At 42.6% G+C, this 12,940-nt stretch overlaps 1 protein-coding gene across 3 annotated transcripts in view; it reads left to right on the top strand.

The window, feature by feature from the left end:
* mast4 (microtubule associated serine/threonine kinase family member 4) overlaps positions 1-12,940 on the top strand; it is a 170,165-nt gene that overhangs the window by 28,755 nt on the left and 128,470 nt on the right. For all 3 annotated transcript variants that reach the window (XM_077012052.1, XM_077012051.1, XM_077012050.1), the window contains exon 2: positions 10,843-10,996. In XM_077012052.1, the coding sequence (XP_076868167.1) occupies positions 10,843-10,996 (154 nt within the window). The remainder of the gene's footprint in view (positions 1-10,842; positions 10,997-12,940) is intronic.

The following is a 12,940-nucleotide window of genomic DNA, read 5'->3' as shown; positions in this document are numbered from 1 at the left end:
ACTCTATACTATACGTACCATATACTACAGAGCCTTTGAAACAGGCAAGCTTGCCATTCATTGCATTATTCTAGCAGAGCACCTGAAAGAAAAAAATATTTGCACTTATTTATTCTGGAAATTAGGAGGGCGCAATCTACCATGTGTTAATCATTCAGCTTCATGCCACAAGAGCACACCGTGATGGGCCAGAGCGAGCACGTGCAGGTGCAACCTCCACAGTGGGAAAAAAAGTCCCAGTATGGCATATTTAAAGTGCTGGTATTGGGTAATGGTGATTACCAAACAACTTAAAGCGCTGCTTAAATTCAGATACAACCGATTAACACACACACAAGGTGGGTCAAAGCAGGGCGTAATGATGAAAGTGAATTAGGCATTCTTGAAATTAATTGTGAGGCGCCACGAAAAGCTAATATAGAGTCTAGCCATAGCCTAGCTTACATGCTAATGCTAATGACTAAACGTGTGGTGGGGTGCACCTTTTTCTGTAAACACAGCATCAACTTACTTTAATAGTCTACATACTATAAACTATAAAACAATTAAACCAATAAAAAAACAAGACTCACCTTGCCTCCTTAAAGTTCCAGGCAGCACTGACAAAATCGGGCCTTCTTCTTCTGCAGTATAACTGCTTTTCCTGGGCAAAGGATTGGGAGGGGTAATTTAAAAAGTAGGAGGAGCTTTTCCACACATTGCAACTATTTCATGTAATGTGGTCATGATTGAAACATGTCCATCTAACAAGTCTATTTATGAGGATGTTTCATGATTGAATCATGTTTAGGGAAACAGCACAATAAAAACATTATACTTTAACATAAATTTGTTTTACAAAATGGACAACCCCCGTTTTCCCATTTTTTCAGTGAGCGGTGGCAAACACTGAACCCAAAAAATGTGGAGTAAAATCAACACGTAACAAAATAAACTTGATTGTAAAAGCACGGGAGAAAATACAAAAGGCAAACACAAAAGACATGGGAAACTCAACGCATAAGCAATGAACTTCAGACGCCATGGGATGTAACTGGCTAGCAGGCAAATGCCGCAAAGTACAAAACCTTCCCAAAACAAAAGCAGAACTGATGGGAATATAACAGGGGGAGGAAAACTTGAGAAGGGCCAGGAAGCGGCACAGGAGATAGTAGAATAAGTAAAGAGATAGAACAAGAGAGAGAGTGAGAGAAAGAGGTGGCAAGACACCATACAACATAAATAGGGATGCACCATAATGGTTTTTCACAGCTGATATTGATAACCAATAATTTCCTGTCTCTTGTAGCCGATATCCGATAATAAACCGATAACTGTTTTTTTAAATATCTAAGAGAAAAAAATATACAAGTAAATAGCTTTGATTTAACCAATGAAACATGCAGCAATATTGTTGATTGCACATTCTGCAAAAAAACAGCACATTCTAATTGTAATAAAACAATTTTTTTCTGCATAAATGGCATATATTCATGCACAATTTCTCTTGCTTGACGTTTGTTTGCACTGAAGTAGCGGTCCTTGTATCTGGGGTTCAAAATTGTTGCTAGTACATACAGTGGCTCTGCTTCAATGTGCGCAAAACGTGTGTTAATGGCGTCTAATAGAGTGGTCTTGGACTGTAATGTATTGTGTTTTCACAACGCATCTGTTGTGCCTGTGCGGGTTTCCGTAAGGCACGTAGGAGCGTGCTTATGCGGAAGTGCATAATAAAGAAGCAGTGCCATGTGTTAGTCAGCTCGTGTACCATGTCCATTATCTTACATGGTGTCAGAAGTCTGTCAAGAACAGAACCCTAAGTAGCGATGTCTACCCCACAGTTTGAGCACCCCAAAATAGACTGGGATTCAGCTGACTTATATCAGGAGTTCGAGAGGTTTAGGAGCCACGTTACGTTTGTGTTCGAAGATCCTCTTTCGGAGCTCACAGCTAAGCAGCGCGCAGGCTGGCTAGGCACATGGATCGGTGAGCAGGGCAGAGAAATATACAAAACGCTCGAATGGAGTGCTGACGAGAAGGAAGACCCATTCAAAGTGCTCGACAAGTTTGCTAACTATATAAGGCCACGGAAAAATAAGAGGATAGCAAGGCATCGTTTCAAACAAAGAAAGCAAAGTGCAAGTGAGAGTTTTGACCACTTCGTGAAGGACTTGAGGTTATTGCTAATGGACTGTGAGTATGCAGACCCAGACGACATGCTTATTGACGCGATTATAGCGGGAGTCAGAGAAAAGCGTGTGCAAGAAAGATTGCTAGACAAAGGCGAAGACCTGACGTTAGCCAAAGCTGTGGAAATTCCCCAACAGTATGAGATGTCGCAAAAACAGATGAAAATAGTAAGGGAGGAGGATACGCAAATATGTACAGTAGCCACAAAAATGCAAACACCTCGTAAGCAAATGCTCGCTCAGAAACGGCAAAAACCCACACACCAAGCAAAGAGTACAGCACCAGCTAATCAGCAAAAGCACTGCCAAAGCTGTGGTAAACATCCTCAACACAAATGGAGTCAAGGAAAGTGTCCTGCTAAAGGTACTGTCTGCTCTTATTGTCACAAGCCAAACCATTGGGCAGTAGTTTGTCATAATCGTTCAGTAAGCTCTCTGAGTGTAGAAACGGTTCAGTACTCTGAGACAGAAGAAGACATTCTAGACATAAATGTGACACAAACAGAAGAGGCAGAGCCAACAGCTCATGCAGACAAATGGGTAGTCTGTGTCAAAATTTCATCTCAAGATGTAAAATTTAGAATAGACACTGGAGCTAAGTGTAATACGCTGACAGTAAAGCAATATCAGCTTCTCACGCACACGAGTGAAATGAAGCACTCGTGCAAGGTGCTGCGCTCTTACTCAAATCATAAGCTAAAGCCAATAGGTGCGGTGGATCTTGTAGTGCGATACAAGAACCATGAAACAACAGCAGAGTTTGAAGTCATGAACATTGACCAAGAGAACGTGTTAAGTGGCAGCACAGCAGAAGCTTTAGGTCTAATCATTCGTGTGGACTCACTTGGAACGAGCATTAGCGACGCAGCTAGTGACAGTGGACATACAACTGTGCGGAATCAGTCAAAGGGACTGGATGATTTTCCAGAACTGGCACGCACCGCAGGAACTCTGCCAGGCAAGTATACAATCAAAATTGATCCAGATGCAAAAGGAGTGGTTCATCCGGCACGTCGCCAACCAGCTGCACTCAAAACGAAAATAGTGCAGAAACTCCGTGAGATGGTAGACAGCGGCTACATCACCAAGGTGAATCAGCCAACAGAGTGGGTTAGTTCCATGGTAGCAGTAATGCGCAACGGCAACATTAGGATCTGCATCGATCCAAGCGACTTGAATAAAGTCATTAAGAGGGAGCATTATCCGATGCGCACAATAGAGGAAGTAGCTTCTACCATCCCAGGTGCAAAGGTCTTCTCAGTCCTGGACGCTAAATCCGGATTTCTCCAGATCGAATTGGATGAAGTTTCGTCCTTTCTTACAACCTTCAACACTCCAATTGGGAGATTCAGGTGGTTGAGATTACCATTTGGTGTGAAATGTGCGCCAGAAATCTTTCAGCGCATAATGGATGCAATGCTGGAAGGCATTGATGGTGCCACTGCCATCATGGACGACATTCTCATAGCCGCACCCACAACGGAGCAGCATGACAGGATTCTTCGTCAAGTGGTTGAGAGAGCAGCAGATTATAATCTCAAACTCAACTTCAGCAAGTGTTACATTCGCCAGTCATGTGTACCGTATGTTGGACACTTAATAACCGCAGATGGTCTAAAACCAGACCCATCCAAAGTTGAAGCGGTACAGCACATGCCACCCCCAAACGACAAAGATGGAATTCGTCGTTTTTTGGGCTTTGTGACATATATGTCCAAATTCATCCCAAATTTTAGTGAGGTGAGTGCTCCACTGAGGCAATTGCTACGAAGTGATGTTGAATTTGCATGGCAGCCAGCTCAGCAGAAGGCTTTTGCGATTCTCAAGACCTTATGCTGTAGTCCTCCAGTGCTAAAATTCTTCGACCCAGCTCAGCCAGTTGAGATCTTTTGTGATGCAAGTAGCTCTGGTCTCGGAGCTGTTCTCTTGCAGAACAACCTGCCCATTGCGTTCTCCTCTAGGTCTCTAACAGACACTGAGACTCGATATGCGCAAATAGAGAAGGAAATGCTCTCTATTGTTCATGCCTGCATAAAATTTCATCACTACATCCTAGGTAAACACGTCACGGTTTGGAATGACCATAAACCTCTTGAAGACATTTTCAAGAAGCCACTGCTTTCCACGCCAATGCGTATCCAGCGAATGCGCCTGCGGCTTCAGTGGTACGACATATCCGTTAAGTACAGGAGAGGACAGGACATGGAATTGCCTGACACACTATCTAGAGCGCAGCTGCCGACGTGCACACCAGAAATAAATTACCTGGAATGTGTTTCAATGCTCAGCTTCATTTCCATCAGTGAACAGAAGTACACAGAGCTACAGACATGCGCGAAGGAAGAATTGAACCTTCTCCAACAAGTCATTCGGCAAGGCTGGCCAGAGCACCGCAGAGATGTTCCGAATGTAGTTCAACCCTACTGGGATTCCAGGAGTCAGTTGGCTGTGTCAGATAACATAGTGTACAAAGGATTACGCATTGTAGTGCCTCCCTCCATGCGAAGTCGTATGCTGGAACTCATTCATCAGTCTCACCTAGGTATGGTAAAGTGCAAGCAACGGGCCCGTGAGGTGTTGTACTGGCCCGGTATGAGTGCAGACGTCGAAAAGACAGTCCGGAACTGTTCCAGGTGTGCAGACATACAGAATAGGCTGCCCAGACTACCACTAAAACCAACAATGACTCCAGAGTTACCATTCGAGGAAGTAGCTTCAGACCTGTTTGAGTTTGAAGGTAAGCACTATATCTTACTTGTGGACTACTACTCGAAATTTGTCGAAGTAGACGAGCTAAAGGACACGCGTAGCCGCACTGTCACAGAGGCTCTGAAGTCACAATTTGCCAGGCATGGCATCCCTAGCTCCTTGAGGACAGATAATGGCCCTCAGTACGCATCAGAGGAGTTCAAACAGTTTTGCAGTGCATATGGGGTAGTGCATAAAACATCCTCACCCCATACTCCACACTCAAACGGCGAAGCAGAACGTGCTGTGCAGACGGTGAAGAGGCTGTGGAGCAAAGCACCAGACAAGCACATTGCAATGCTCGACTACAGGACGACACCCCTCGAGCAAGTAGGTCTCTCTCCGGCCCAGTTGCTGATGGGCAGACGGCCTCGCAATAAGCTGCCTGCAGCCCATATGCTTCTGAAGCCTGCAGCCTACGATCCCTCTGAAGTCAAGCGTCTGCTGGACGCAAGCAAAAACACTCAGAAGTTCTACTATGACCGCAAGCAAGCAGCAGGTCCACGAGCTTCCTTAAAGGGAGGTGATGAGGTCAGGATGGCTCCGTACCCAGGCTGTAACAAATGGTCCCCAGGCATAGTAATTCAATCACACAGTGCTCCACGTTCCTACATCGTAGAGAGCGCAGGAAAGATGTTCAGGCGAAACAGCCAACACCTCCGAACCAGCACAGAAGCGGCAAACACTTCACGCCACAATGTGTGTGATGAGCGTTGGACAGATCAGCCAGACTCAGCAGCTGGAAAGGAGTCACAGTGTCTTGCTTCTCCAGAACAGTCTCAAACACTCGCCAAGACTCCTAGTTTAAACCAGACACAGTCTCAGAAACCGTATGTCACCAGGCATGGCAGAGTTATTAAACGCCCAGAGAGACTAAATTTGTAAATACTACATCAAAACGACTTCAATGCAGTTAGGGGCAGGTGTGGTAAAGGCACCTTGAGGAAGTGAAGTGCTAGTAACCTCTCCTTCCAAGTTAGCAGGCCCTGACTTAAATTATTAGCATTGTTCTACTGGCAATAGCCGTAACATGCATCACAGTTCAGTTGTCCTGAGTTTGTACGTTGCACCGTTCTACATAGTGCTGTTAACTGAAAAGGCCTAAGTGCATTGTATAGCTTAAAGAGGGAAGATGTAATGTATTGTGTTTTCACAACGCATCTGTTGTGCCTGTGCGGGTTTCCGTAAGGCACGTAGGAGCGTGCTTATGCGGAAGTGCATAATAAAGAAGCAGTGCCATGTGTTAGTCAGCTCGTGTACCGTGTCCATTATCTTACAGGACGTTTTCACACCGTGATCTGTGGGAACTGTCTTTGTTAAGAGACACTTTAAGGCTTGGATCACAGGGATCACATCTGCAGCCGTAGCGGTAGGTCTGGTAATGTCTTTTGTCAACTGTTCACATGGCTCGAGAATGGTCAGCATGTTGTCTATAAGAGTCCATTGGAATGGGCTCAGTGATGCGGGCAATATGTTATCAACCGCGTATGCTGCAAGCACCTGTTTTTGCTGCACCAGACTTTTGAACATATAAAACGTGCTATTCCATCGCATATGTATGTCTTGTTGGAGTCGCGCAGGTGTTATGCCAAGTCTAGTCTGCAACTCCGCCAGAGCTCTAGTGGATACTTGAGAGTGCTTGAAATGGCCAACTATCTTTCGTCCGATGGCAATACAGTCTGAAACACTCCTTTGACTTAGCACAGCTTCGTTTACTGCTAGCTGCAAAGTATGAGCCATGCAGCCCAGGCTAGCTACTCCACACAAATCCATCGCCTTGATCATGTTCCGCGCATTGTCCCGCAGCACAACATGCACATTTTCTTTCTCTATATTCCACCGCTGAAACATTTTTTCAAATGCATTCTGAATGGCTTGAGCAGTGTGTAATCCAGGGAGTTCTTGGGAATGAAGTGTAGCCTTGTTCATTGTAAAATCTTCATCTAACCATTGAGCAGTCAAGCTTAGCATGCTCACCTGACTAACATCAGACGTCCATATATCCGTCGTGAGACTAATGTACTTTGCGGTTTTTTTTTTTTATCAAGCAGAGAGTGGATGTGTGTTGCAATAACCTGGTACAGACCTGGTAAACAGGTGTCTGAAAAGTAGCGCCGACTGGTACGGGTACTTCATAACATGGCTCCAAATAGTGCATTAGCTCCTGAAAACTTGGGTCCTCTATGAAGGAAAACGGCTGGTCAGCAAATGCTATTAGTTCTGTGATTTTTGTCGCTAATCCCTTTAGCTCGTGGGTCGTTCCTGTTAAACTTTTTACATTTATCAAATGCCTTGTCAATAGGTATCAGTCCAGACACTTTCCGTTTGTTTACAGAGTTAGCCTTAGCACAGCTAGCAGCTTCATATTCTTTCCAAACGCTGCTGCGATGATGGATTCTTAAGTGACTTATAAGGTTTGTTGTGTTGTAGCTTGTCTTCCCTTTTCCCCCTCGTGGCACTTCTGCTGAACATGTGTTGCAAATAGCGAGTGAATCATTTGTCTCTGAAATGCTGAAGTCAGCCCACACGGGGGTTGGCTACGCCATGTTGTTTCAGTGGTTCTAACACAAGGCGTGCATGCGTGCAGTAATGTCACATCACTACAAGCTCAAGAAACTTGCTGTAGGGGCGGCGGTGGAGATGAGAGGATTGTTAGGAGGAAAACCACAGGGTGAAAATGCGCCAGAATCGAGCAGTTTTAAATGTTATATTATCTGTCCTTTTTATCGGTTAAATTTTAATTATCGGAATTATGTGTATGACGTCATAATTGTCCATTATCTGCCCGATAATTATCAGCAACCGATATTATCGTGCATCCCTAAACATAAATATAAACAGCCATGATAATAGCATGGGAAAACTCTCGTGGTAGATAATATGGTCCGAGTCCAACAGCCAAAAGCTCACTGTCTGGGTAACAGGCATATTCTTTAATGGGGAAATAGGCTAACACTAAAATCATTGTTGGTAATATGACCATTAGTTTGCAGTGGGGCACATTATTTCCCCTCTGTCCTTTCTGAAAGCAGCAGCGGTACACCTTGACCTCTCAACCTGGTGACTTTTAGCAAATGTATGTGGCTCGTGGTGTGACACGAGGTGCCAATTACTGCTGAGCCCTACTATGTACTTAGGCGCTTAAGTGCTCCTATTAGTGTTTTCTTTGGCTTGTTCATTTTTGTGGGGTGTTTTAATTGTTTGCCAACTTTGAGTTGTTTATATGGAGTAGTGAAACTAGAGCTGAGCTGTTTGCCAACGTTGGCAGTGCATGAATATGGTTCATTCAAAAAGTTTTATTTATTTCTTTCTTTTTAAACAGCTCTTTCAGTAACAAAAAATTCTAATTCTGTACAAAGCAAATTAGAATTAGAGAAACATGTGCATAGTCTTAATAACTTTAAAAAGTCAAGGATGTTTACTCCTAAACTTTCATGTTTTGTTCTTCAGCTCTGAGCAAGGACCTGCAGTAAATGTGAACAGGGTGAAGATGAGCAGAGGATGCTGGACCTGCTCCCTTTGCCAGCCTCTGACTCCTTTCATGGCTGGGTAATTTATCTTTAGAATTAGGCTAGCTTTCATGGATTGTGCCCTGTCCTCACCTCAATTTTCAGGACACAGGACCATATTAATTATTCCCCTTCCATCTGGGGATGGAGTGCTGTAGCATGGTTCTGTGTGTCAGATGTTTTCTTGTTGACATGGCGGTGGTGGGTGGTGGGTTTTCCAATTTCAAATATGGATTGCCAAACCTGTCAGACATTTTGCCTACTTGAATAGAAGAAAAAGCTGTATTGAGCCCAGATCATTTACCCCATGCCTTCAAGGAGAGTGTGGTTCACCACTTCAGGCAAGTTCACCACTTCAGTGTTTACTTTGGTTAGGAGGAAAGCTCTTCAACTCTTATCCCACTGAATGTTTCTCACACGGACACAGGTTCCTTTCAGCTTTCCCAAACAATGAGAAAATAGTCTATTCGATTACACCATGTAGAGCAGGGTGTGTGATGTTGACAGTGGAAGAGTTGTTTTTGTCTAGAACCAAAATGCCAGTACAAAAAAATTAAAAGGGATTTATACTGCTGTGCATAAATAATGCAGTGTGCAGTCTAGGGGTGACCTGCAATAGTCGCTGATTTGACTATTCGATTGGAGGACCCCTAGTCGACTATGAACGTCATAGTCGAATGTACCATTCTGACTGCATGGGGGTGCCCAAGGATGCTGCTAAGCATTAGTTGTTACATGAAATGTCTTTGTTTTTGTTATTTATAGCCTTTTGTCAAATAAAATCACCCTAATTTCTGTTAATAAATATTTTAAATGATGTGTGCACATTAACAATAGGCTTCTTCCTTACTACACATTAATAAATCACACCCTGCAGTCGCAATCCAAATGAGCGGAGCTGAACACGCGAAAAAAAAAAAAACAGTTCAGCCGTTTGTTTCGGTTGTCTTGTCGCGGTGTGTCTCGGCAAGTAGGCCTATAAACATTTTTTGTTGTTGTTTGCTTTTTAAACCTTGTTACTTGAACCTTTACTTATTATTTTTTGCTGTTGTGTGGCAAATTGTTTTTATATTTTCAGGCAGGCATATTTTTATTTAAAATATTTTTGACATTTTGCACAGTGCCTGTCTGACAATGTTCGATATGCGCACTGTGGGTGACTTTTTTTTTTGGTAATGTTCTCTAACGTTTCATTTAAAAATAAATAAATAAATGCTGAATAAATCCAACCTACCATGTTTATTCATTTATCTGAGGTTTTTCCTTTGGAGTGGAAAAAAGTCCTGAATGAGAACGGGATCCCGTTTAATGCGCTCTAGGGAAAAAACCCTGATTCAATTATTAGTCGACTAAAGGAAAAATCTGACAATTCAGATTTGACTATGACTTAGTTGAAGACACCTCTAGTGCTGTCCTTGTCGATGTGCTTTTTATATCCTAAACAGCTGTTTTGAATTTGACGTTGAATGTGTTCCTTAAGGTTATGCTATCTAGGACCCTTCTCAAAACATCAGACGTTGCATTTTAGACAACATTTAATGGCTTTCGAATTAATTATGTTCTATATTGGAAATATTTTGAGATTGTGAGATTATGGGCAGATATGGTCATGATTTGGATGTTGTGTTGCTAAGATTTTTGATACAGGAAGAGTGCAGTGTGGTGGCTAGACTTAAAATAACAAAACACCTTTAGTCTTTTAGAAGCTTCTCTAAAATATCTAAGATATTGGACATTTTTGACAGGTTTGCAATATATGATCTTCAGACTGATTGCTTTGAAATTAGTCTGTAAAAAGTACTACATTTCAGAGATTGTCCCCAGCACATCTTGTAAATTGACTTTCATTGGATGCAGAATAAATAAAGTGATGTTTTGCAGTGCTTGGCTTTCATCAAAGCACTCAGTTGTTAATCACTGTGTGTGTGTGTGTGTGTGTGTGTGTGTGTGTGTGTGTGTGTGTGTGTGTGTGTGTGTGTGTGTGTGTGTGTGTCTGTCTGTCTGTCTGTCTAGAATGTAGTGCTGCATCTAGCAACGTGACTCAAATGGATTGTTGATATATGTGTGGTAGGAAGAGTATATTAAAGCTAGAAAATGAGTAAATCGTTACATAATAGGTGAATATTCTGAGCTTAAACAGAGCATGAAATTCTTATTCACATGTTATTTACAGTGCAGTTTAAAATTTTAGAGCACATGGTTGCTGATTCAATTGATTCAATGAATCAGTCAACTAAATCAATTTTTGTAATTTTTGTCATTCCTGTCTGAATGTTAGTAATGTGAAGCATCTATTGTATTCACTAAACACCACTTTTCTCTGTCATACAGCCAGACATGTACACTATCATGACGTGTGCTGTTTCTCACATTAAACTGGGCTTGTCTGATCTCCATCTGCTTGTCTACTCCACTAGCTGGACAACATCCTGCCCCCCCCCTGCATGCAGTTCCGCAAGACAAGCAGCCCAGAGGTGTCCAGTGACTCTGGCCAGCCAGACAAATTCAAATGGCAGCTCAGTGAAGACGGGAAACAACTCCGCCGAGGAAGTCTGGGTGGCGCCCTTACAGGTAGCACCCTCAATATTGCTTGTGCAGCTATGGAGAGAACGTCCCCCATCACACAAATGGTGTTCCCAGCCATGCTTGAGTCATAAGAATGTCATTGTTATGTGTACTGTGGATTTTGGGGAGGTTGTTTTCTCTTTTGGTTAATTTTGGTTTACCAGGTGGACTGCCTCATCACGGGTGGATTCTATCGACCAATCGAAGTTGCTGGGAGTTGCTGGGAGGCGACATGAGCATTTCTGCCTTTACGGTTGTGTGTGTGTGACCTTTGAGAAACTGTAGCTCATGATTCTCATGTGAGAGGTGAGGGTTTGTGCGATGGCTTTTGTCATGAATTATCATGAATAGAGTTGTGAAAATCGCCACCATGGAGTAAGAGGATAGTAGCATGTGCACACTTATATAAACACCCACACAGGTATGGTTTGTTAGAAACACCAGTATAGAGGCGGGCACAGTGTATGTATTTTTGTTTGAGATTAGTTAGAGTAGTAGATATATTTTCTTTATTTCTGTTAGTAAGGTGTGAGTCTTGCTTTGTTAATTTAGTGTAGTATATTTTGTTTGTTTCTTTTCTTTTGTGCCGTCTACTGCTCCTTTCCTTGGTTGGTTGGTTTATGGTTAATCATGTATTCTTGTACGTACGTGTCTGTTCAGTGTTTTGCTGCGTAGACAAGGCTCTTCTGCTATATTACCACTCTGCAGTAAAGAGTTTTCGTATGTATCTGTCTGGTTTTCGCGTTCTTAATTTAATTCCATCTTGTCCACTACGCACATGCTACTACCTCACACCCCAAACCTAGAGCCATGACATTGTGGTCGTAACAATCATCCAATTAACATCAGTGGTAACTGAAACTGAAAGCTATTGGGTGATGAGGTCATACCTGCACTCATTTAAGCTTCAGCATTCAAGCATTTAGGCCTTTTGGGTAGTGCTTTGATTTAATCTGACGCAGCAGTTCAGGTGAGGAAAAAGTAATTGCTTGAGCGTATAGTGTTTTGCATTGAGCGGAACCATTGTGGGGCCTTACTGTATGGTGATAAGTAGGCATTTCCTCAGAACAGTGATGAATGACTGCAAGGAAACTCCACACACTGCAGGAGTCATTGCTTTCCTCTCTTATATCCTGTTTCCATCGCATAATTATTTTTAACTGGGCAGGTCAACAGGTTGTACAATGCACAGACAATCTACTCACCATAAAATTGTGTGCTTTACAAGGCTTAGGATTGACAAAGTGTTGTTTTCTTTAATTAACTGTTATTTTTATTTTGGGAAAACATTGTCATTAAATTGAAAGTGGTGAGAGGCTGTTTTTGAGCTGTGTGAGTTGCTTCTGTGCTAGTTCCCATTTGATTCTCCTGAGATAAAATTCATAACATTTGAACCAGAAGGGTGTGACCATAGTGTAGTGAAAAGCTATCAACCTGTACAACATGCATGACTAAGTATGTCATTCCACACAGTGTGTTTTCTTAACACCTATTGGCTGGGTAGGGCCATAATAACAGGGTGTGTACCGGAAAGACCTGGTTGGCAGGGACAGTTTGGTTCTTTATATTGAGAGACCAAACAGCTGCTGATTGATATGTACAGGGAACCACACTATTGAGGTGGATAAAGGTGATAAAACCATGGTCACTGCTTTCTGTTTATTTAAAGGATAGAGAGCTGAGCTAAGTGGAGTTGGTCTTCAGCTATCTATGAATGTCACTCCAGCATCCAAATGAGAAATAATAAAGTTTCATTTCATTTCCTCCGGACCTTTGTTTGAATCATTGGCACCACAAAAATAAAATTTGCAGGATGATTTCTTTCAAGTACACTTGAAAGACTCAACTCAAGAGTTTAGTTTGTCTCCTTTCAATGTATCTGAGGTTCATAGGTCTTTAAAACTGTTAGATCCTTGTAAATCTGCTGGACCTGACAAACTCAAGCCCTTT

This window comes from Brachyhypopomus gauderio, chromosome 7, assembly GCF_052324685.1.
Source record: "Brachyhypopomus gauderio isolate BG-103 chromosome 7, BGAUD_0.2, whole genome shotgun sequence".
NCBI classification, from domain to species: domain Eukaryota; kingdom Metazoa; phylum Chordata; class Actinopteri; order Gymnotiformes; family Hypopomidae; genus Brachyhypopomus; species Brachyhypopomus gauderio.
This window is presented reverse-complemented; position numbering and strand designations above follow the sequence as displayed.